A 27,107-nucleotide genomic window follows, 5' to 3' on the forward strand; every position below is an offset into this window, starting at 1 on the left:
ACAGGTAGTCTGCCTGGTCCATGCAAAGCTAGTCCATTTTATCTTGGTACCATCACTGGTTTGCCCATGATAGTGAATACTATCCACACGGCAGCTTTTGACATGCTTTCCATCTTAATAATAAAACTCCTCTCTAAATCTACTAGTGAGTGAATCCATGGAGGAAAGAATAACAGGAGGTGACATCACAAATGAAAATTGAAGCCGTTGTGGCAACCCTATGGGCTGACGAGTAAGCCCAAACAAACCGCTCTTTTCCCTATACTTAACATGTGTTTTGCCGGATCGAATTCTTTTAAAATATTAATAACTAAATAAATTTAAGCACCATGACCATTTAATGCGTATTCAGGTAATCTACATGATCTAATAAAGGGGAAAAATACAAATCTTATCCTTATATAAGGGATTGTTATATTTTTAATTTATTTTTGAAAAAGGGGAAGATCATTTTTCACTCTCGACTCGTCATAAGTTTTTAGTTCAGTGCTTCAATTTATTTTAAAAATTTGATGCATCACATTAATGTCTATGGGAATATGATTAATTAAAATAATATGAAGCTGCAATTTCATAATTTTTTTCTTTGAACTGTTTATCTTGCCTTTTTGTTTCGTTCATCATTATGATAGATCCGGGACTTTCGAAAGTGTTTCAGGCCCGTGGGCGCTCGTCTTAAGATTTACATGAGGAATTCTTATTTCTGAATCAGTTCTGAGGTGCTCGAGCACCTTCTGACAGGGCCGTAGTTAGGATTTTTGTCACCCGGGGCAAACAGCATTTTGCCGCCCCCGTGCCCCAAAGTACTGGAAGTGCTAGAGCGTCATCCGCCACTGTGTATTTATGGTTTAGCTGGCTGTACAAATTTCGCCACCCTTCTTCCGTTCCACTCTCATATTCTTGAATACGTATTACTGGAAATATATGCCGAACTTTCCGCTATGTAGATGTATTGAGAAAAAAATATTAAAAAATAAAAAACTTTTTACGAGCCGCGATAAGTCATCTCTCTGGCCTATAGTATTTAGGAAAATAATCACTTGGGCTATTTTTTTTTCTCTTCATTTTGTACCAATTACTTTGCTTTTAAAGTGGTACGTGTACGAAAATTTGACAAAAAAGTTTCGAATTGAAATCTAAAATTGTGTCTGTGTTGGAGTGTTTGCCTGGAATGGAGAAATATTTCTACAATATTTTAATATAAACAGCTGAAAGGCATTATATATGCTAATGTTTTGCATATATATAATGTTTTTCGCAAAAAAAAGTCAGATTTTTTCAAACACCGCTTGTTCAAGTGTCTTTAAACATTGTATTTCTCTCAGCACTGAGGTGTTACATACTTTGGCATAATTTTTTTTAAATTAAAATGCCGAGAAGAAATTTTGTGGCACAAGATATGGGTAAATTTTTGTTATTTTTGCAAAAGGTTCCATGTTGTTGAAGTTAATATTCGAAAACAAATAACAACTAAAATTGCAAAAGCTCTCGTTCAATTGTATAAATATATCCAAAGAATTTGAGGGGAAAAAAATCGAGTTCCTAAAGTGAATAATAAATTTTTAAATGATTTTTAAAAACGGGGATGTTTCTCATAGGAAAGCATGGGAAGCCACGGTTTGTTTGGGCTTACTTGGTCCCTTTAATAGAGCGATCACTGGCTTCATCTGGCAACCCAGATTCCCCATGCTTTCTCAACGGAGGCGCTGGTCGCGTCACCTCCTGTTATTCTTTCCTCCATGGAGTGAATCAATTCCTTAAGTATTTATTTGTCCCGTGTGGTCTCACCGTTTGCCAAATCAGGAATAAGGGATAAAAATAATTGCAGAAAAATGTAGAAATGTGTCTGTAAAATTTCAAACTATGGGTGTGATTGAATAGACTAATTTCCAAAAGAAAGTGATTTTTTTATACATTTCATCTACTGTCTGGGAAACAGACAAACAATGGATTTGTATCAGTTTCTGAAGGAGCTGTTTAATAAAACTCAGTAAGATTTTAGACTAAATAGCCATACGAAATTCGCCATTTACGGCAGAATTAAATCTGCAAGTTTTCTGAGTGTTGTTACAGGTGCAGCTTATATGCCAGAGTTTAGTTCCTGGTGCAGCCGGCGATGCTGCAGCTGACCATTATCTTTGAACAGTGAAAAGTTGCCCATCCTTAAACTATAATAAAAGAAATGAAATATTTTTTATTGTAGCGAATGCATTGCAGGTTTTCTGAAATATAGGTGGCAGTACTGAAAAATCGAGCAACTCTACATACGTACTCAGACCATTAGGCACACACAGTTACACTTCCGGCACAACTCACTAGGCAGTAAATTGCCCATTGATGGTGATAGACCTAAGTTGTGCTTGGTTTGAAAAGAAAGGTAGGTTTAGCTGATATCACATTTATTCTTCATTTGTATAACTGTAGCTGTTTCTATTTGACTAGTAGCTATCTAATCAGTTCATCAAACCAAATCAGCCTCTTAGAGCCAACCTTCAGAGCCTCTTATTATTGAATGTGCCTGTCACATCTGTTTTTGTGGGAATTTTCAGATGCCTATCAACAGACATTCTCTACGAGTATGGTTTTTATTCTACTGAGTTATTGAACATGTTGACCATAAGCATACAATTTACAATTGTTGGATCATTCTTCAACTTTTAATTTTTGAAGATACCTATTTTTCTGAAAAGTAGAATAGGAAGACCTAAAATAACATTCAAGAAAGAAAATGACTCTGAAAACCAATGTTTTTACATAGAAATTTAACATTTTTCTTTTTAAATTGAAAATAATTTGAATATTTTGTCAAATCGGAGAAAAGACACCATAAAATTAAATGAAGTTCTGTGCAGACTATATAATTCTACCTTTGAATTGAGAAAATTGTTAAATTGAGATCTGACTGCATAAATTGAAACATTTTTTTACATATTGGACATTTTTTCTTTTAATGTAAAAATATTTGGCATTTCTACAATTTAATCTGTAGTTGATAATTTTGCAAAAATCTAAGGTGATTCCTCACTACATTTGCTCAGCTTCCTTTGCGAATAATAATCAAGTATGCCAGACTTTTGCTTTTACCATTCCACCCACTTACAAACCAGATGCAACCGCATCACCACAGCTTTCAGACATAAGATTCAGGAGATGTGGCACAAATGTATTTGTTGTACACAGATGATTGGATCCTCAAATAACTTTCAATATTTGTCTAGAGTGCTTCTAGGAAGATATATATCATGACGTCTCTCTCCCTCTCATTCACATTATGGCAGCTCAGAAAATTACATTTGTACAAAATGTAGCACACATAGTGTGAACCCACCTTAAAAATGAGCCTTAATGGAACAAACCATTGGGATTCCAGAACTTCATTGAATTGCGGTTTTGGTGTGTTCACACAAGTTTTTTGAGGAGCATTGTAAATTATGATTTTATAATTACAACAATCTACATCAGCAATACCGCATCAGTATCTCAAATAGTGTTGAAATAAGTTGAAATTTAAAAATATTCTCTAAAATTTAACAATTAGCAAATAAATATTGGAAGTATGAAACACTTGAAAAAGCTCATTTGGCATTTAAAAACTTTTATGCTTTCAAACAATCTGAAACAGACATGGTTGTTGGACTGTACTGCAAATCTGCATCATAAGCCAGTAGTTCCGAAATTGTGTGTTACAACTCCTAGAAGCACTGCAGCATTCTAGCAATATTTGTTAACCTATTGGGGTTTGAGACCATTCTCATAAGTGCATAAGCAAAATACCATTCTCATTTTTCCATTGTGTTGTGTTGTATAGGGTTGTGTTGGAAAAACTTTGAGACACACAAAAACAAACAATTGTCATCAAAGAATATATGGTCTAACATGAAACGCAAACGCGCCAGCATATTTTAAAATGGCCGCTCTGCAAATGCAGGGCTCGGCACGGGTCACTTTTTTAGAAACTGGTCACTTTTATTACTTATTTTCAGGCCACTTTTTCCCCTTTTTTAGCAAAAAAACCTCGGTCTCGTGTGCTTTTCTGCTGTCTCAGTGTTTTTCTTTTCTTCAAGGAGGAACTTTACCTGTTCAATATCGCTAATTTTCTCCCTCCCTTCATTGAACTACACTGCTCAAAACAATTAGGGGAGCAAGCAAAAAAGTGAAGAAAACCGTGCGAGACAGCCACGTATTGGCATACAATGGATAGTACACGCGTAACAATGCGCAATACAGAAAAAAGACATAAAAAATTTTGGAATTAAGCTTTAATTCTTTGAAAATATGGAAAAAACATGAAAAGATGATTTAGAGCAACAATTTGGTTACATGTAAACGATAAAAAAAAGTACTGTTTAGACATGATGCATGAGTTTTAATAGGGCGTGTGGTCTCCTCGAACAGCTAAGACTGCTGCACGCCTGTTTGCCATGGATGCGATGAGGTTATTGATCAGACTTTGGGGAATACTGTTCCACTCCTCAAGAAGTGCAATCTGCAAGTCTCGGACAGTAACAGGCGGCCTTGGTCGTGCAGCAATGCATCGTCCGAGCATGTCCCAAACATGCTTGATTGGATTCAGGTCAATACGCTGTATTGTTTCAGCTTCAAGCATGTTCTCCACCAGACGAGCTCTATGCGGTCGGGCATTATCATCCTGGAAAACAAAGGAATCTCCAATGGCTCCAGCGTAAGGGATGACATGAGGTCGCAGTATCTCGTCTGCATACCTTCGGGCCGTCAAAGTGCCATTCCGAATGATATGCAGGTCCGTACGTCTGCCTATGCTGATTCCACCCCATACCATCCAACCAGCTCGTCTGTATTTTGACCTTTCACGAACGAATGCGGAGTTATTTCGAGTGCCCCTGTCCCTCCATACCAGAACACGTCTGGTGTCACACACCAGACTGAATCGGGACTCGTCTGTAAACAGCACTTGGCTCCAATCATGTTGCTCCCAATCTCGATGTTCAGCAGCCCATCTTCTTCGGGCCGCATGGTGGCGTGGGGTCAACGGAATGCAGACCATTGGCCTACGTGCATAGAGCCCTCCCTCATGAAGCCGATTACGTACTGTTTGGCTGGACACCCTTCGTCCTGTTGCCAAGAGAACACGCCATACCATGGATTCCGGTAAATCACGTTGTTGAGACATCCTCAAGTCACCTTGTCTCAAAAAAAAAAATACCGCGCAATCGAATTTCACAGTTACGGCAGTAAAACAGACGTTTCTGCAACATCCCGATTTCTGCCCTTATCTCCTTTTTCTGGTTTTTGACGTCATGAACTTTGATTTGCATATGAAGTTTTCTTCTTCCGTTTCCTGCTAGGCTTTAAATTATGGATGATTCATTTTATGTTACTTATCGGTATACATCTTTGCGTAATTTTGTTAAAACCATGTGCTCCCCTAATTGTTTTGCGCAGTGTACGATCGAAGGCATCTTATCTTCCCGGGAGCATACCGTGTGACGTCAGCATAACTTGATTTCAAGGCGCTTGGAAAGAAAGCTTAATCTTGTTAAAGAATCGTCATTTTCTGGAAAAGCCGGTCGGAAAAAAAAAACTAGCATAAAAGGCGTATACTTACAACAAAGAATTTCCCCCTCCCCCACTACCATTCTTTCTTATTTCCCCATGTGCTCACTCGTTCTTTCATTTTCATCTTATTTTAAAATTGATCCTTTATTTTATTTGTTTTAAAAAGTTTTAGTCCTAAGGGTCGAATTCCTTTCTTGGAGCATCGAGCAAGTTACATTTGTTGTTTGTTCTATCGTTACTTTTGTTAATTTTTTTTAATGTTATTTGAAATGACGATTTAAGAGAGCCCGTGCAGAAGCTAACTTACGCGCAGCGGGAGAATACCAAAGCACGTATTATTAATACGCTTTGGAGAATACTCTTGTAGCTGGCCAAGGTTAAAGAAGCTTGCAGGTATTTTCATTCCGGAAGTAAAAAGTGCGTTTTCGCCGAATTACGAATGCTAATTTAGAAACTTTGCCGAATAACGAGTGTCAGATCGCCAATCTCGCCAAATAATGAGTACTTAATTGCCAAACGTCGTGTTGATTCTTCCGAAATTCTCTTCCATTTTGCAACAATTTCTTTCCAAGTATGAAAAAATTGAAAACTTATAGAAAATTTTTAGCCCATTTGAAGTGCTGTGGTTCCAGACAGCCAATAGTGCCCTCAGTAAGCAAAAATCATCTTAAATAGATAGGTGTGAAAAATTTTATGCCAGCCTTTCTTTCAAACAAGGTGTCAAAAACCTGAAATACCAAAAACAAAAAACAAGCTGATGAAAAGATGTTTGATAACAAAAGACAGTGCAGTTGTTTTATTTTGAAAAGGGGTGAGGGTTAACGAAAATATTCTTGTTAATTTCCCTGCTCCAATTTATAAATATCTGCTCCAAATCCTAAATTTTGCTGCTCCAAAACTGATCCAAATCCTATATTTTGCTGCTCCGGATCCTGAATTTGCTGCTCCAAAACTGGTCTGAATCCTGAATTTTTGCTGCTTCAAAGCTGCTCTCCGAAATGGACTTTGTCACTTCCCACCCCTGTGTTTCTGGGTAAAGGAGTAAATGTTTTTTTGTGCCCCCCCCCTTTCCCGCCTGTAAAATAGTAGACTCGCCCACTTTTCCCAGTCCAGCCATAGGTGGATATAGACTTGAAGGTCTTAGGGGTATGGCACGATGACAATTGATATACATCATATATATGTATACATCAGTAGGCTCTGCCATTGACGCTGGGGGGGAGGGTGGATTGCCCTTCCCTCAACATATAATTATTAAAATAATTTAGTTAATTTAATAATTTAAATATTTTATTCAATTTAATAATTTAAATATTTTCAATTTAATAATTTAAATATTTTCAATTTAATAATTTAAATATTTTATTCAATTTAATAATTTAAATATTTTATTCAATTTAATAATTTAAATATTTTATTCAATTTAATAATTTAAATATTTTATTCAATTTAAGTAGTTTTTAATTTAATAATTTAAAATAATATTGCTAAAAATCTAATTTTAGTTTATAATCATTATAGTAAATTTCTTAAAATTTGTTTAATGTATTATACAAACCTAGGTATGTAAATAAAATTTGTACTAGTTAAAAAAGTTTGAATACATTTTGTATACTGTCATTCATAGCATAATACGAATGAAAAATCCACTGGAATGTAGATGGGACAAATTCTCTTCAAATTTTGTGTTATTTCATTTTTTCCCCTTCTTTTTATTTGAATGTGAAAACTTTTTCCCGTTTTGAAGTTTTTCCTGCTTTTTATTTTAAGATGGGTTGTGGAAAGCAACATGGGGTAAGGCATTGCTACTGTTATTCTCTCACACATAGTTGTTGATAAATTTGATAAGTTATTCAAAACTTTTCTGGTTAGCAGAATGCATTCGAGTTTGATTTATTTCACACTATTATATGTAAAAAAAGCAATTTCGATGAGCTCCATTGAAATACAAAGTTTAGGGAAAACTAAATTCAATTTCAATTCATTCAATTTCGTAGTAATCAAAATTCATTGTCCATTTGGTCTCTTTCCAAAAATATTTTGGTCACTATTTGGTCACTTTCCAAAAATATTTTGGTCACTTTTAAACATTTTGGTCACTATTTGGTCACTTTTTTAAAAATTTTGGTCACTATTTTCAATAGTTTTGATGCCATGATCCGTGCTGACCCCTGCAAATGTTAAAATTGCATTCCTGTTGAAATTTATCAGGAGAACACCATGCATGAAAATGTAACCTGGGGAAGAAGAAGAAACCTTATGCAAATTTGCATCATAATGAATAAAAGGTGCAGACGCCAGCCCTGTGAAGTTATTCCAGAATGCAACCGTTCTAACAGTTATAGCATACAGGATAATGGCGCACTTAATAATACTGAAAAAGCAGGCGTGAATGAAATGCATGTCTGCATAATGAATACTTAAATGAAATGCATGTTTGCATAAATGTCTGCATTTTTTCAGTATTACTAAAGTGCGCCATTATCCCGTACGTTACTACTTCACATTATTCACTGTGACACAGATTTGCATACTATCACCTCTTAAAGTTTTTCCCATTTTTTCGGAATCACGGTGTATATATAAGTATAACCCAAGCAAATTGACACATGAGTTGTCATGCATGAGATACTTGAAAATCAATTTATTTATTTACGCTATATATTTAATTGTATGTTCTATATTAACATTTGTTTTAAAAATTAATACATACTTCAATCAACAATTCATTAAATTCATTAACAAATTCTTTTATTGGCCCCAAAACATTTATATACCTGAACCAGGGCTCGGCACGGGTCACTTTTTTCACTAAAAGTCACTTTTTTAGAAACTGGTCACTTTTATTACGTATTTTCAGGCCCAGGTCACTTTTTCCACTTTTTTAGCAAAAAAACCTCGGTCTCGCGCGCTTTTCTGCTGTCAGTGTTTTTCTTTTCTTCAAGGAGGAACTTTACCTGTTCAATATCGCTAATTTTCTCCCTCCCTTCATTGAACTACGATCGAAGGCATCTTATCTTCCCGGGAGCATACCGTGTGACGTCAGCATAACTTGATTTCAAGGCGCTTGGAAAAAGAAAGCTCCTTAGTTAAAGAATCGTCATTTTATGGAAAAGCCGGTCGGAAAAAAAACTAGCATAAAAGGCGTACTTACAACAAAGAATTTTTTCCTCCCTATACTACCATTCTTTCTTATTTCCCCACGTGCTCACTCGTTCTTTTATTTTCATCTTATTTTAAAATTGATCCTTTATTTTATTTGTTTTAAAAAATTTTAGTCCTAAGGGCCGAATACCTTTCTTGGAGCATCGAGCAAGTTACATTTGTTGTTTGTTCTATCGTTACTTTTGTTAATTTTTTTAAATGCTATTTGAAATGACGATTAGAGAGCCCGTGCAGAAGCTAACTTACGCGCAGCGGGAGAATACCAAAGCGCGTATTAAAGACGCGTATTATTAATACGTATTAAGCGTATTAATACGCTTTGGAGAATACTCTTGTAGCTGGCCAAGGTTAAAGAAGCTCGCATGTATTTTGAATTTACTTACAATAAAAAAAAAATCATCCGATTGAAAATCGCGATCTATCTAGAAATAAAATTCGTACTATTTTTCTAACTGGATTTAAATCTCAGCAAGAAACCGTAGCCCCAGGTATGATCAAAAGGAGAACTGTTTATGAGAAGATCACAGAATCCTGCAATTCAACATTTAGTTTAACACAAGGGTTTCCAAATCAGATGAAAATTTGTCATCAGGCTGATAAAAACTCAGTTAACGTGCATGCGAGCCGTAACTAGAGGCGGATTTAACGATGGGCACACCGAGCGCGCCTTTGGCCCCTACTTCACATTTTTTTCCTAATTTAAAGGGCCTAATATTAATTTTTTTTTATGCCCGGGCCGTAACTTAATTTAGAGCATCTTCACGATACTGATTGTTTTCCTTTTTTTTTCTCTCCATGCACGTGCGGGAACCGGTTGTTCCGACGCTGTATGCAAATCGGCGGCGGCGTACCCTCACGGAAGCACGGATATATAGACTGGTTTTTTCTCTATAGGTGAGATGTCTGTTTTTTCCGCATGGATGTATGTCGGGATTCGATTTGTTTCTCCCTTTTGATTGCCGGCCGTATTTTTGATGAACGAAAATGATCTTGTTTTTTGTTTTTGCAACTTTTATGGAAAAAGAGTTCAAAATGAACTTCTGATCATTGTTTTTCTTCAGCTCAGTCGGTACGCTCTGCCCCCCCCCCCAACAAATATCGACATCTTGCGCGCCATTCTTGATGTGTAAAAAAAATCTTATTTTTAGACCTCGGAAGTTATTAAAACGTTTGTCTCGAGTCTGTTATGACCGCAATAGGAGAGGGCGGGGGTCTGGTTCCACGGGTGTTGAACGAGGAAAGGTGCCGAGTTTACTCTTTTTCTGTTAAAAAGAGTGGATACCGGCCCCGGACGATAGTAAATTTTCGTTCGTACTTGTGACCCGGATTGCTACATACCGTGATCAGATCCAAAAGCGGGGGGGGGGGGGCAATGCCTTGGACGGCGTTTTTGATGGAATGGTATATTTAAGAAAAGGCAATAAAAATTCCTTTGCAAAATTATCGAATTTCACAGTCAAGAGGCAGTAAAATTACGTTTACCCTCCATAAAAAACAATTGTATTACGGCCATGGTAAATCGGGTGTCCCGGATGGGGGCGAATTCACTATTTTTGTTGGTTGAAAGTTACGGGAGGAGTCAGCGCTAACGTGGCGACTTGTTTTCGCGCTAAAATAGGTAGCCCTGACAGCAGCATCCATAAACTCTGTATCAACCGCATTTATAAACCCCGTATGTTGTTGATTCGATTTTTGTGTTCATTTCATCCTAATTTTCCGTATTTCCCGATATATTTCTATCGATTTTCGCATATTAGGTTAATTCATATTATAAATTATATATTTTTTTGTAATTTTTTATGTGCCCTTTGTCAGCCATCTTGAATTGACTACCGCAAAACGGCGATTCCTTGGCTCGAGAAAAAGTCGCCACGTTGGTGCTTACGAGGTTCATGGGAAATTTACCGGGGAAGGCCGCTGAGTCTTTTTTTCTGTTAAAAATTACGGGGGGGGGGGGGGCAAAATTAACATCTTGCGCCATCCTGCTCCAATGGTGTTTTCGTATTTTTCTGCGCCAAATAGCTAATTTTGCTTCGTATGTCCAGAATTTCTTAAAGGACGCCAAAAATTTTTTCTTCCTGCTTACCGTGAAACGATTCTTTCTAAGAGCGTGTTTTATATATTCCACTGTACGCCTTATTTAAACTATCGGCCTTTCCATCGTGAAACCCCGATAATATCCGTGATTGTGCAACTGAAGATAGTTTGCAATGGTCTTTCAGCTTTAAAGTGCGCCGCTGTGGTGGTCGAGTGGTCATAATGACGGACTCGCATCGCGGGGACCCGGGTTCGAGCCCCATCGTCACCACAGTGGTGGTCGGCTGAAGTTGGTTTTCTGTGGTTCCCAACTTCAAGGCGCAAATGCGAGCCGATCTCCCCGTTAAAAAGTCTCGCCACAGAGAGCGACAGTCCTACAAACAGTATAAATATTCAGTCATTACACTACACTCACTTCACTTCTGAGATATAGATGGCAGCACTAAAAAATCATACACAACACTAAATACGCACTCAGACTGTTAGGTACACATACTTACACTTCCGGCACAACTCACTAGGTAGTAAATTGCCCATGGCCATAGACCTGAGTTGTGCTCGGCTTCAAAAAAAAAAAAAAAGCTTTAAAGTGCAAATGCGAGTCAGTTGCCGTGTAAAAAAAAGTCGCCACTGGAAGCAGCAGAAATTACTGTAGTCGATCGTCATTGCGTCAAATCCAGATGTTTCGTGAAAAAAATTTCCATGCCGGAAGTAAAAAGTGTTTTCGCCGAATTACGAATGTTAATTTAGAAACTTTGCCGAATAACGAGTGTCAGATCGCTAATCTCGCCAAATAATGCGTACTTAATCGCCAAACGTCGTGTTGATTCTTCCGAAATTCTCCCCCATTTTGCAACAATTTCTTTCTGAGTATAAAAAACTTATAGAAAAGTTTTTGCTCATTTGAAGTGCTGCTGTTCAAGACAGCAAATAGTGCCCTCAGTAAGCAAAAATCATCTTAAATAGACTGGTGTGAAAAATTTTATGACAGCCGCTCTTTCAAACAAGGTGTCAAAAACCTGAGACACCAAAAACAAAAAACAAGCTGATGAAAAGATTTTTGATAACAAAAGACAGTGCAGTTTTATTTTGAAAAGGGATGAGGGTTAACGAAAATATTCTTGTTAATTTCCCTGCTCCAATAAATATCTGCTCCAAATCCTATATTTTGCTGCTCCAAAACTGATCCGAATCCTATATTTTGCTGTTCCAAATCCTGAATTTGCTGCTCCAAAACTGCTCAGAATCCTGAATTTTGCTGCTTCAAAGCTGCTCCGAAATGGACTTTGTCACTTCCCACCCCTGTGTTTCTGGGTAAAGGAGTAAATGTGTTTTTTTTTTTGCAGGGGTGTATGTTGTGTGTAAAAAAAGGGAAAATATATATTTTTACAAATTTCAAAACTGGTTTATTTTTTTCCTCACCCAAGGACAGTATTATTTTGGTGCCCCCGCCTGTAAAATAGTACTCGCCCACTTTTCCCAGTCCAGCCATAGGTGGACTGGGAAAAGTGGTCTTAGGGGTGTGGCACGATGACAATTGATATACATCATATATATGTATACATCAGTAGGCTCTGCCATTGACGCTGGGGGGAGGGTGGATTGCCCCTCCCTCAACATATAATAATTAAAATAATTTAGTTAATTTAATAATTTGAATACTTTATTCAATTTAATAATTTAAATATTTTATTCAATTTAATAATTTAAATATTTTATTCAATTTAATAATTTAAATATTTTATTCAATTTAATAATTTAAATAATTTATAATTCAGTAATTTAAGTAATTTTTTAATTTAATAATTTAAAATGTTAAAAATTTAATTTTATGGTTTTTAATCATTAAGTAAATTTCTTAAAATTTGTTGGAACGTATTATACAAACCTAGGTATGTAAATCAAATTTGTACTAGTTAAAAAAAGTTTGAGTACATTTTGTATACTGTCATTCATAGCATAACATGAATGAAAAATCCACTGGAATGTAGATGGGACAAATTCTCTCATCAAATTTTGTGTTATTTCATTTTTTTCCCTTCTTTGAATGGGAAAAAATTTTCCCGCTTTGAAGTTTTTCCTGCTTAAATTGATTTTAAGATGGGTTGTGGAAAGCAACATGAGGGAAGGCATTGCTGCTGTTACTTAAAAAGGATGTAATGTAGTTATTCTCTCACACATAGCTGTTGATAAATTTGATAAGTTATTCAAAACTTTGCTGGTTAGCAGAATTCGTTTGAGTTTGATTTAATTATTTCTATCTATTATGTAAAAAAAGCAATTTCAATGAGTTCTATTGAAATGCAAAGTTAAAACTAAATTCAATTTCAATTTGGTAATAAAAATTCATTGTCCATTTGGTCTCTCTCTCTAAAAATATTTTGGTCACTATTTGGTCACTTTTAAACATTTCGGTCACTATGTGGTCACTTTTTCAAACATTTTGGTCACTATTTTCACTAATTTTGAGGCCATGATCCGTGCTGACCCCTGCTGAACCTATGATTTCATTACACTTCCGCTGGTCCCCAAAACAATTAAATACGAAAACCTACACTATGTCACATATGAGAGAGAGAATACAATCCATGCATCACTCACCATGTGCATTGAGAGATCCCTCTGCTTAGAAACTCATAGCAGCATGGCGACTTGTGCGTTGATTTCCAAGCTTCACCAAACTCCAGTCCTGTTGGTTACTTTTCAACTCTTCATTACTCACTTTTCTTCTTTTTAACCCTGTATCCAGATTTTCTCTCAAACTTTAAGATTTGATTACGGATGTCCCAGTCTCTTGGAAAACTCCACCCATTTAATTTGATTTGATATTTTACACCTCTCTAAGTTTCTATTTGTTTCTTGAAGGTTTATTCATAAGATTGGTTATTGCCAATCCATCCCTCGTTTCTTTGTCCACACGACTCTCCGTCCAGGACCCAGAGAACCCCAATGGCCATTACTAGGTACCTTTAACCTCAATCTTTCTCTTTCATAGAAGCTTCCCATTACTAACATGCTCTCCATTTTAGATCCTCTCTGTTATACTTCAATTCACTTCTTAAATAAAGGGATTCTATTTCTACTTAAATGGCCATCATTTATTCTCAATTTTGAAACTTGTCTTTCATTCATTGGTCCTATTTATTTTCTATGATTCACCGCTTTTTCTCCAAGACAAAACTCCTCGGACGATCCTTCTTGCCCAGGGCACCCCTGAAATATAACCAACCAAATGCTTTGTGACGGTAACTGAGAAATTCCCTATTTGAATGGTGACTATTCAATGTACTTACATCAGTCTTTGTATTTCTTTTAATTTGGACTATATTCCCACCGGCTTGGACAAAGCTTCTTTCATCAATATGACGTCACTTACTTCAAACCCCCAAGAAACACGTCTACCATTTGTAGGCAACTATTCTTATTTCCGTTCCTATTATTCAATTATTTGTTTGCTCTACCATAGTATATCGATTACTGCCGCCTTTTTTATTGGCGCCTGGAGACCTACAGCTCTTTTTAAATTTCTTTTTGGATTTAATTATATATTCCAAACTAATCAATTTTAAATACCCGAAAGTAATAATTTTAAATATATATTCCATCTATTTTCTATTTCTATTTTAGCTAGCACAAGCTAGTTAACATATTGATGTGTTTTTATCCTCAGTGCTTTGAAGTGGTTCTCTTGATACAGAATATTTACTGGATTATAATATAATAAATGGAATAGCTTACCCCCGGAGGTAGTAAATTCTAACACAATTGACACGCTTAAAAAGAAATACGATACACATGTTGGAATAAATCGAGAAGCTATCCATACTTAGAATTAGACAACCATAAGTATTCTTTATGGGCATTGTATAATATTTGATCATGTATATATATTGTTTGTAATTGCATTTTTAATTGGGTTGCTGTATTTTTTAAATATATGACACCCATATATGTAATGGGCATCTTTTTCTTAGCCACCTCGTTGGGCATTTTGCCTGTTGTGGCATTGTATTTGTATTATTCTGGGGAGTCGCTGGTGAATTATGACTATGGCAAGGGAGTTGGGGGTTACAATTGTTTGAGAAGCACTGCCAGCGGCAGGTACAGAGGGTGAAATCACTTCCCTTCGTTTCAGTGAAAAAAATTGTATTATTGGCATAGTCTGAAAGGCACATAGGTGGAAATTTCCCCTCCCCCTGTATTCACTATATGCGCCCGTGGTGATTTCCTCATTCTGTTCGAGGAGTCTGCATATGCTTACTCTGTACTCATTATAATAAACATAGTAAGGGAGACATTTGAAAGTCTGAAAATATACCGTATATACTCGTGTATAAGCCGACTCGTATATAAGCCGACCCCCCCCCCCCCCCACTTCAGGACCACCAAAACCGCAATAAATTGAAAACCCGTGTATAAGCTGACCTCAAAAAATCCGTGTATTTCAGTGAAAAAAAATCTTATATTTTAATGCAAAATGAATACTTAGGAAAATTTACAATAGAAAAGATTCGAACTTTTTAATCCGTTTCTGCTAAGTCTCTAAGCTTATGGTAATCCATCAGATCATCATAGGGGGTGCGGAATCTTCGTTTTTATCTTCATCTGGGCTGTCATCGCCACATTGTCACTTTCAAAGAGGATATCTTCAGTTCCGTCCATCGCATTGCTGATGCAACACTTTTTGAAGAATCGGCGGAAACAGAATTCCATGCCTCATGTACCAATTAGCACACTAGGCCAATGTCAGGTTTCTTCAAGGCACCACTTTCTGTAGTTTATCATCGGAACTCATCCATTCGATCCACAAATTCCTCAAATAGTTTTCGAGAGGCTCGTTGATGCTCACATCTAAAGGCTGTACAATCAATGTTAGCCACCAACCAATAATGTTTTAAATTTCCTTGCCTCGGCTTTGACATCAGTTCTGTGGGGTTTGAACATATCCCATACCAATAATGCCGGTTTCTCGAACACTGCTACAAAAATGACTACTGATTGCGGGGGTCTATATTTTCTCATCAAAAACTGACCCGAGTATAAGCCGACCCCCCCCCCCCCCACTTGGGGAACAAATTTTTACACAAAAAAACTAGGCTTATACACGAGTATATACGGTAAATTCAGAAGCACGACGGGCTTTTCAGAACCTTAGCATTTTTTTTTCGGTAGAAAAGGAAATAAAAAAAATATAAAGAATCTCATAGAAGCAGAGATTACTTGTTTCCCAACAAACAAAATCTATGTATATCGTGTAAGCAAAAAAGTTATTTATGTAAATGCATCATACTTAGATTATGATAATTTATTTTTATATGAGTAAGATTTTGGATGTGCGGGTGAAATTAAAAAAATCTCTTTTTCCTTTGCATAGGAAAAATTATATGTTAGAGATTTCTAAGTTTTGATTGATTTTCTAGAAGGAATTATAACAAGCTGCTACGTATCAAATCATTTCATTTCAAAAGTGAGTGATCTCCAGTTTGCTACCATAGAGCTGTGGTGCGCAAACTGTCGACCCCTGGTCGCCAGAATAAAAACTTAAGAATAAGATATTAATTTTTATTTAAAAATATGTCAAAAATAAAGAATGCCTTTATTCAGCTGAGCTAATTGTCATGTATCATACAATGTAATTTTATCAAATTCTACTTGTACAGTAATCAATAGATTGGCTGCATCATGCCAGAATTACGAATGTACGATGTCCTTGCAAAAAAAGAACATGGGAAATGACGTTTGAATGTCATGGTAAAAAAAGGGAAAATTTTTACATTTGTGCTTTTGACATGTGGCGGACGATATCAGGTTAGTACTTTTACAGGGTCACCCAATTTCAAAATTGTATATTTCTTAAAAATTAAAAACACTGCATCTACTGGCAAAAAAGCAGAATATTCCCGAAAACCGGGACATATGGTCAGCCCAGGACCGCAACTAGATACTTAGTCATCCCAGGCAAGCCTGCATTTTGGTGCCCTTTGTAATGTAGAAGAAGCAGTTGAAGGGTGGATTCGATGCCCCCCTTCTGGTTCAGCTCTCGGGGCATCAGGCCCAACTGCTCTCCTCTAGTTGCGGCCCTGGGTCAGCCTGTGCAGGGGGTCGTCAATAAATTTTTTGATCAAATAAAGGTCACACTTTTCAAAAGGTTTGCGCACCACTACCACTATTGTCATGAATTTTTCAAAGTTTAAGTTCAAATTTTTCATTTTAGAGAGCTTTACTATGAAGATATTGGAATGTACAGGAGTCAAGCAGTTGTTGACAGTATTTTGGATGACATAAGTTGTATGCTTGGTACTCAGAAGATACACCTTCATGTAGTATGTTTTTTCTTGAAGTTTTTATACATTAAAGTATACTGTTATGTTGGAGAATCTTGAAACAGCCTTGGCAGAATATTGTAATGAGTACCAGAGTAAAAGAAAAATTCCAAACAGTCATCATACTTATCAAGAAAAAGTATATGTGCACACCAAAAAAAAATACTCTTCTTTTTTTTTCTCAATTTATTTTATGGATACACACATAAGTGTGTTTTCACTAACTTAAAAACCTAATGAATGATCATTTTTGTTGCATCATAGTCACACCATATACACCAGGGCTGTGCTTGACAAATCCTGAGTACCAAATCGCCATGGCAACTGTAAAATCAGTATTGATGCTTAATATTTTCTATGTGTGATTGTTAAATTGAAGTCTAAGGATGACACAAAATTTTCTGATTCAATTACATTGCATTTTTCAGCATGGGAGAAAGTTTTGACGTTCCTGAAGAGTAAAAAAACCCTTTATTTGGGACCATGTTTTTTGAGAAAAAACCATTCTTGGCATCTAAATATTTTTTTTGTCAAGTCTTGTGCTAACCATTTGAGGAAGGGTCTTTCTTCTTTCTCTAGTAACACTGTGAACTTTGGTGATCTCATCAACATTTCAGTTATATCATGTGTCATGATTGTTCTATAGCAATCATAAGGCTAAGTCACACCTAAATCATAAGGTGACACAAGTCTTATCAGGTAAATTAGAGCCACCTTCGCCAAATATTGTCAAGATCAAACTAAAATCCATCAAGATTATACCATGATAGTAGACGCAGCCTACATTGTATCATGAATAATGCCATTTGGATATTGTTAACATTTTTTCAATGTACAGACCAAATGTATATCCTAACATCAGGAAAACTTTGTTTATAATGATCAGAATTTTGGTTTGTTTTTTTTCGTCCGAAGTATTTTCTTTTCCATGCTGAATGTCTGTGCTAACATAACATAGCCACATTGTGCGCTAAAGTTTTGAGCCAATCATTATCAGAATTACTCTGACTCAACCCTGATTAATTTATGTTTGCCTCAAAATTTATTTCTAGATAAAGTTATATTTATCTTTAAATAGACTTTTCAGTCATTTAACCAACAGACAATAATTAATATAAATGGACTAATAGACAATAATATTTTATAATACATTGAACAAAATAAAAACTTTAAACTTGAATTTTTCAGTGCAATCTGTAAGACTCGTGCTCTGAGCTAGTGTTTCCAAATTCCTTATATTTTGAAGCCTTTGGGAACAGGAAATTGTATATCGAGAGAGTTCTTGGGAATTCCCAAAATCACTTATTTACAGTTAAACCTTGTTTATAAGACTCTATGTTTATACGACCTTTTTTTGGCCTCAATTTTATTCTTAATACTTTATAAAATTTAAATATTTTGCTTATACGCCACACAACTTTAATTACATGACACTTTCATGCCAAAAATCCCAAATTTTATAATAATTAATTAGTATTATGTTATTATTTATATTATTATATTAATGATAATCTACATAGCAAACATGAAAAGTTTGGAAATCTTTGCATTTAAAAATTACACTCATTCCCATGTACCCGAAACTTCTGATGGAACCAGGTCCTACATTTTATTTCAGTTTCGTCAGGCTCTGAAAAATACATACAATTCAATATTTTTCCTGTTGTTGATTAACTAAGGCAAGATACATTGAAAGACTGGTTATTTGTGGAGATGAAGATTACAAGGAAAAAAATTCATCTGTGCCCCCACGGGGACTCGAACCCTGGTCTTGCTTGCGGGACGAGTGACCTTATCCACCTGTGTGTGTGTCCCTAGCATGATGGTGTCACTACTGTTGCTGCTTCTTTGTGAAAGAAAAAAACAAAGACCCTGATAGATAATGCACCACTACATTTAGATGTGTGATGCAATCCTTATTCATGAATTTGCTAAAGATATATAGAGCATCAGAATGTAGCCAAAAGTTAGAAAATGTGGTAAGAATGAGAGATTTTGACTTCTGTATATCACAGAATGAATTCACTATATGAAAAAAATATATATATTCAGGCCACTTTTATCAGACTTTTTGGAAAAAAAACACTTATACAAATATAAAAAAGATATACCATCAGAATGTTCCCAAGAATATAAAATGTGGTAAGAATGAAAAATTTTGGCTGATAATGAACCAATATGATATTTTTCAAGGAGAAAAAATTATATTTAGGCCACTTTTATTTGATTTTTGAAAAAAACCAAACTGGATTTTTTTTAAAAACCACTTGGTTAAAACTAAACAACCCTGCCCCATACCCTGTCTGTTCCGTAGTCAAGGTATGGTTCCAAAAAAAGAGTGACAGCACGTAGTGTCGTATGAATTTTCATTATGTTCCAAACTTTATATATCTAACAAATTTTGTATAAAAAAAAGCTAACTAATTAAAAAGCTTAAGCTGCCACATCTTACAACCTGCTGCCCGGGTTGCCCCCTCACTTAAGAAAAAAAAAAGTTTTTAATTATTAAGGTGTATTGGGGAGGGAGAAAAGAATGCAAAAAGGTATTGGAGATTATTGTGTAATTATTCTCTACCAAGGAAAAGTAGGCCCTCAAGTAAGGCCATAAAGTAAGGGGTGCTGATTAGTGAGAAGAATAAAAGTGTACAATATTATGCATGTTTGACTGAGCAAAGAGTTCCCTCTTTTTATTTTTTTTTTCAAGGACAAACCCCACACATAAAATAATTGCAATAGCTATTGACAGATTTCATATTAGGCAGGATTACTATAGTCCGTTTCAGGTTAACTTTGCAGTGAAGAGGAAGCTACGAGGGAACCGCATCACTCGTTGCTATGACAACGAAAGCCTCTTAACCTATGTATCGATGCGCGGCCTCGGTAAGGTATGGCTGATTCTCGCCAATCTCGCAGAAAAAAATATTTTTTACGTGTAACGTAATGCTTGTAGAAAAAATTGCAGTCAGTTAGTAACAAAAAATTAGCTAATGAAAAAAAAAATCACTGTCGATACTTTCAGAAATTAAAGTGCGGTTTTTGAAAACAAAAATCATTTTTTTTTATTGAAAAGTATCTTAGTAACTCCTATTAACCCGGTTTTCACGTTTGAATTTGGGAATAGCCCCAAATAATAATAATAAAAATGATAAGAAAGAATTTAGAATTCTTTTACTCACTTTTCTTGCCGAAATTTCCGTCGCTCACCCACCCGAACGCGTGGTATACTTCGACGCCACTTGTTATCACTACAGTTTTAGTCATTTTTCACGGATTCCCATTCTATGGAATCCTCACTTGACGTTGTAGAACTATCTGATTCTCTATTACTTATTAATTGTTGTTGCTCCAACAGGTGTTCCATCAGGCCACCTGCAATCCAAAATTCCTCTTCTTTTTCAATAACGTGCTTTATGCATTATTGCCAAAAAGAACGGAGAACGTTTCAGCGTGTCTATCTCTGGTGAAAAGCAAGATACAACTGTCACAGAAGAAAAAAATACACTGCAAGCCTAAACCATTGTGGGTCTCTCTCTCGCTTATTTATATTTATTTGGAGAGACACTGAAGGGCCATCTGGAGGAACAGCCTCTGCTGTGGGGGAGGAAGTTGGTGTGGGTGAAAAAGAGACATTACTTATGTCAACACCCTCCGCTATCGGCTATTGGAATTCAGAAACCACCCCTATCCCACGAACACGGCAAGAAATAGATAATTAAAAAAGGGGGGGGGCGACGCGACTGGAACCGTAACCTACACCCATAAAGAAAGCCTCTCACAACGGTATCGGCCAAAGCGTATTATTGATACGCTTTGGTATCGGCGCTGTCGTGAAAGAGGGACACTTCCTGTAATCTATGAGTGAATATCTGAATTCGTTGGAGGTTATTTTCGCGAGAAAAAAAAACCTGCTTGAATATTCGTCTGGGTGTGTAGGCCTATAACTACGTGCAAAACTGAATGAAAAATTGTATCGGAAAAAATTAAACAAAATGACGATATAATATATATATATATAACTCTCTCTCTCTCTCTCTCTCTGAGCAATCAAAAAAAAAAAAGCACGATAGTAATATTGGCGGGGAAAATTTCTTGGAAATCACGCCAAAATGTTCTTGAGCTCGCCATGGATTTTTGATAATGGTAACCAATATTTTTCTAATTTAAAAATTTTAAACGAATATACATTGGTTCAAAACGGTATTTTTTCAGTATCTTTTTCAAAATCATAAAAAAAATTTGAAATATTCTATATAAATGATCATCAGAAACCTCCGATGTATGGGAACTATATTTTGCGGCGAAGGAATACACTCTCTACCTTTCTCTCCACTGCAAAGTTAACCTGAAACAAACTATAGTATAATTTTTGGAATTTGGAAGCCCCCACCATGTTTTTTCCTTTAATCTTCTCTTCCCCCCCCCCTTTATTTCTTTCCTCAATTTTCAACAACTATTCCCCATTGATTTTTTATATTCCATTTCAACTATTACTGTGTCACAACAATGAATGAATGAATGCCAGGGTCTCTGCCACCGGACTTATCCTGTTGCCGAGATCTCTTCCAGCCCAGCTTCGTGGCAGAGTCTGGAACAAAGTGAGTGCACCTAACAGTCTGAGTGTGTAGCTAGTATTATGTATGATATTTCAGTGCTGCCATCTATACTTCAAATTGTTAGTGAAGTGTAATGATTGAATATTTGTAACGTTGTAGGCCTGTTGCTCTCTGTGGCGAGACTTTTTAACGGGGAGATCGGCTTGCATTCGCGCCTTGAAGTTGGGAACCACAGAAAACCAACTTTAGCCGACCACCACTGTGGGGTTCGAACCCGGATCCTCGCATCGTGAGTCCGTCACTATAACCACTCGACCACCACAGCGGCACTGTGTCACAACAGTGGTTTTCCAGAATTCGCTGGAATTATTCTTGGGATTTAGAAAATGAGAAATCTTAAAAAATTCCTGAGAACCATCAAATGCCCAGAAACTGTTCTGAACATTCTTTTCCATCTGCAAGTGTAAGACAGAAAAATAAGCTAGTCATCACATGGGGGAACATCTATAAACCAGACTGGGTTGTATCAAAACCTCTTTAGATACATACTCAAAAGTACTCTAGGAGTCCAGTGAGCTTGAGTTTCTCATATTTCTTTAAATTCTCCAACATCCAATTGTAAAACTGTTTATCTCAGCCTTTGGCCAGTTTTGGAAGTGTAAGGAAATTGGGCCACTGGTCATAGCTTCTACAAAGTTGTTATTTTGCCCCAATTTAATATCTATGAAATGTTGGTACCAACTAGTTGAATTAACTGAAGGCTTGTGAGAGACAAATGTTACTTTCTCATGGAATGAAGACATCTTGTTTGGGCCAATATTTTTTTTCATAATGGCATTGTCTCTACTAGCCATGGTCCCTGTAAGGTTTTCCCCCCATTGGGAAGGAGCATGATGGGAGTAGAAAGCGTGGGTGGGGGAGAAAGGCCCTCGACGAAGAGAAAAGAAGCTTGGTGTGTTTTCGGTTAGTTAGAGAGTGGCTCCTGTGGACTCAGGAGGTAATAAAAGGCTCGCTGTAAGCGAGGGGGACGTGTAATATGTTAATGTGAGAAATTATGAATAAACCAAGTAATATATATAAAAGTGGCAGTGATTATGATTGTGACAATCAGTCATTAAAAATGAACCCTACATAGTGGTGTCAACATTGCGGTCAGTAGAACTATACTGAATGGAAACTGACTATTTTGTGCAAAGGTGATCGCAGGAATAAATCATTGTTAAGCGGTTGACAAAATAGAAGGATCAGGACTGATCACTTGGCGTAGCTGATCACACATTGGGTGGTCACCAGTGTCTCAAGATATTGGAATATTCATGTGAAAGCTCGACCATCGGCAGAAACGAACGAGCATCAAGACTTTCGCCTATACCGAGGTGAACAGTCAAATTTTTTTGTTATTAGGCGAAACCGAACTATTTCGTACAGTAATTTCATTCGATATTGATTTTTAAAAAAAAGGGGACGAAAAGAGGACCTGCTGATTTTAGCAGATGAGTTATGGGTGGAAGTCCCCAAAGACGCAAAGGTTGTGGATTTGAAAGAGCTAATCATGAAAAGCCCGCATTATGAACCAGAATTTGTGAAAGAATTACTAAATAGTATTATCGATGAAAGAACAGAGCGAGAAGCAAGAAACCACGAATTAGAGGTAGAGAGAATAAAACATAATGAAAGACGTGGAACACGTGGCAATAATGATTTTATTGGGTATTTGAATTTAATGAAAGGTGTAATACCAGAGGTGACGGAAAACATAGAGGATTGGCCTTTTTTCTTTCATCAAGCAGAGACTATATTCAAGTTGTATGAGGTCACGGAGGAATACCATGGGAAAATTATACTATGAATTTTGAAGGGGAAGGCTGGATGCGTAAGTATGAGGCAGGCAAAACCCAATTTTGATGATTACAACAGAATCAAAGAGATGATTTTGAAGGAATTTCAAATCACTCCCATTGAACATAAAAAGAATCTAGATACAATGAAAAGGAAAACGAAGGAAACGTGTAGTCAATATGCGGTCAGGGTGGAAACAGCTGTAGATTTATACCTCAAGTCGAGGGAAGTTAGCACATTTGAGGATTTGAAACAATTGGTCATCGTTGATAAAATTAAAGAAAGCCTGTCCCCAAACATCCATACAGTTGAAAGAAACAGACGGTTGGTTAGATGTAGTCAAACTCGCGAAAGAAGTAGATAATTACACGAGTGCGACAAATAATAGCGGTTCACATTCAGAAAATTTTTCTGACATAGGATGTTATGATAACCAACAGAATAGATATTTTCGTGAGCATGACCATGGAAAGAAATATTCTGATCAGAAGCCACTTCGAGAGGAAGGTTGTTTCATTTGTTCGTCACGATTCCATGTAAAAAGAAACTGTCCTGAAAATAAGAACAGAGTCAGCATGAGTAATAGAAGAGCAGGTAATTTGGATACTAGAGTCAACCAGATAGAAACGGAAAGTGTACCACAAGATACAGAAGCGTTTTCAGTAACAGGAATCGGTATCAGTGATGATATCAGACAGGATTCCGGATATATCCAATCTATCACCGTATTGAAGAGAATGAAAGTTAGCATTGAGGGAAAAATTGTGAATGCATTGATTGATTCAGGTTGCCAAATTTCTGTCTTAAGAGAAGATTTGGTCCCTCGCCACAAGACAGAGTCTAAAGCAAAGACATATTTGAAACCTGCATTCGGAAAGCCTATTTTGGCAGGTTTGAGACACATCAATCTGGCCATTCCCTTAACAGACAAAACAAGTGTAGTCCACCACAGAGCCATCTTGTGCACTATTACACCCCACATAAGTGAGGAGGCCATATTACATCCACAAATTATCAACTTACTCAAAGGGGAAGTGAAGGCCCAAAAGATCGCAGCTGTGAACAAGAAGGATATAACGAACAACGAAATGCAGGCAAAGCAGGGTGGGAGAGATGGAGTGGATGAGAGGAAAAAACATAAACAGAGCACACCCTCAGCCCACAAGAAGAATTTCGAAGAAGCGACCCACTGGTTGCTGAATGGGAGTCAGCAGCGAAGGGTAAGTGAGGATACGGCGGGCTGTGCCCTTCAACAAAGGGGTTGGGGGGTTGGTTTTACCAAAGGAAAAAAAAAAGTTTTTTTGCGAAGGGCCCGTAAAACTCCTTTTGAGGGACATGTACAAGAGTGCTAAGAAACAAATGACAGAATCTAGTACTCATTTTATTGGGAGGGGATTGTCAAAGATACGAAGGAATTTTGTGTGTGCATGTGAGGCTTGCCAGTTGAGAGGAAAGAACGAAGTCTCAGACAGAGCTTCAATTACTCCATCAGTAGGGGCAGAACAAAAACTCGTACTGTCCGACCATCATCACAACACCTGGAAGCGGACACGCCAGGGACAGACAACGTAAGCGCAGACGTGATATCACGTTTACGAACAGAATGAATTGTGTGAACTGAAATAATGAACATTAATGTTTACTTGCGTTTTATTGCAAATTATGTAAATATTTATTGCTATCAGTATCGTGTTATTTGATCATATCCTAGTTTCTATTATCAGTATCAATGCATGTAATCAGATTGTCTTGTAAAATATGTTATGCATATTTCACGCTTAGGAAGGGGGTAATGTAAGGTTTTCCCCCCATTGGGAAGGAGCATGATGGGAGTAGAAAGCGTGGGTGGGGGAGAAAGGCCCTCGACGAAGAGAAAAGAAGCTTGGTGTGTTTTCGGTTAGTTAGAGAGTGGCTCCTGTGGACTCAGGAGGTAATATAAGGCTCGCTGTAAGCGAGGGGGACGTGTAATATGTTAATGTGAGAAATTATGAATAAACCAAGTAATATATATAAAAGTGGCAGTGGTTATGATTGTGACAATCAGTCATTAAAAACGAACCCTACAGTCCCCACATCCTGAAACAGGGCCCCTGGGCTGAGATCTTTTACACCTCCCCCCCCCCCCCCCGACCATACTTTCACGGAGCCCCTTTATGATAAAAGGAGCCCCATTTATAGCGTGAAAAAACAAAAAAATAATTAAAATCCCACTGGGCCGGAGCCTTGTCAGTCCACCCCTTGTGGGGGCCATGCTACTAGCTCACATATAAAGAGAGTACAACAAAAACAAAATGTGTTGAAGTTATTTTGAAGTTAAATCAATAGAGATGTCACTTTCAGATCACTGCATAGAGATTGCTCATATTTTAATTTAGATAGAATTTTCACTTTCCACTAAAAGTTCTTATTGTGCTAGAAGGTCTCTTAAAATCTTGGAACTTCATTGTGTTTGGAAAGATATAAATCTTGAATGAGATCATTTGCTTCCCTTTGCTTCATAGAGTGGAACAGTGCAACTATCTTTCTCAAATTAATTGAACACTCTCTTTGGTATTTCAAATTTTTACACCCTTGAGGAATAGACCTCAAGACTGAAGGAAAATTTATTTTGTACTTTTGCAGTTCTTTGAACAGCATATGGTGAAAAAATAATAATTTTTTATGATTAAAACTCTACTGTAGATATAAAATTAGTGCAGCCATTCCAAAAATGTCAGAAGGTAAAGTTTAAAAATTAAAACATTTTTCATCATTATACAGTCCAGCCCGCTTATAATGAAATCAGATGTTACAAAATATTGGTTATAAAGAATTTTTTTTCTTTGTGAACTTTCAATACCAAAATTGAAAACCTTACTTATAATGAAGTGATATATTTATGAATATTGTGTTGCGATACAATGGGATGAGTGGACTGGATACATTGATTATAAGTGAAAGACACTCTTTACACAAAGAAACGCACATCCTTTGACATCACAGTTTTATTTACGGGAGCCATTATACTAAACATGTTGTCCAGAGGTCAACTACTTCTCTTCATGCTACTTCTCTTCAAGGCATAACCAGCCATTATAAAGCCTTGACTTTTATACTCTAACACTCCTCCTTGCCAAAGCATGACAAAAGGAAAAACGACATTGATGCACTTCATCCTTCTTGCCTGCAGCTGGTTTGCTGCCCTTTTTCTCATTCTCTTCCTTCTCATCTTCTTCGGCACCATTATTGATATCAGACTCATTGTTCTTCCACTTCTTTCCTTGGCGACCATCACAGCGTTTCTTGGACAGCAAAACTTCATCCTCTTCTTTCTCTCTACTACCATTTCGTTGTCCATGTTCTTTTTTGTCTGCCGGCCTTTCACTTCAGTAACTTTGATTCATAATCTGAATTTGAACTGGCCTTGTCGTCACTGTTCTCCTCCTCATGTTTGGAATCTTCTTGCTCATCATCTTTAGTTTTTGTCATTGCCTCCTTGCGCTCGAATTTTTTTCGGACTGGCTTTCACGATGGTGGTACTGTACTAATCTGCATCATTGTCTTGGTCACCTTACTTGACAGCTGCTTTAGCGGGTTTCCCGTGCCTTTTCCGACTAAAATTATGATCATTATCTGTCATCTTTTGGTTGATTTAGCTGACTGACCATGTTTCCTG

At 36.7% G+C, this 27,107-nt stretch overlaps 1 protein-coding gene across 3 annotated transcripts in view; it reads left to right on the top strand.

Annotated features, from left to right (window-relative positions):
- The window catches only part of mei-W68 (meiotic W68), a 152,749-nt gene that overhangs the window by 65,747 nt on the left and 59,895 nt on the right, over positions 1 to 27,107 (top strand). For all 3 annotated transcript variants that reach the window (XM_089248442.1, XM_089248440.1, XM_089248441.1), the window contains exon 5: positions 16,952 to 17,060. In XM_089248442.1, coding sequence (XP_089104568.1) covers positions 16,952 to 17,060 — 109 coding nt within the window. The remainder of the gene's footprint in view (positions 1 to 16,951; positions 17,061 to 27,107) is intronic.

The sequence above is a fragment of the Pholcus phalangioides genome, unplaced genomic scaffold (genome assembly GCF_987345545.1).
Source record: "Pholcus phalangioides strain wild (caught in Gottingen) unplaced genomic scaffold, Ppha-v1.0 ptg000020l_1, whole genome shotgun sequence".
In the NCBI taxonomy this organism is placed as follows: Eukaryota; Metazoa; Arthropoda; class Arachnida; order Araneae; family Pholcidae; genus Pholcus; species Pholcus phalangioides.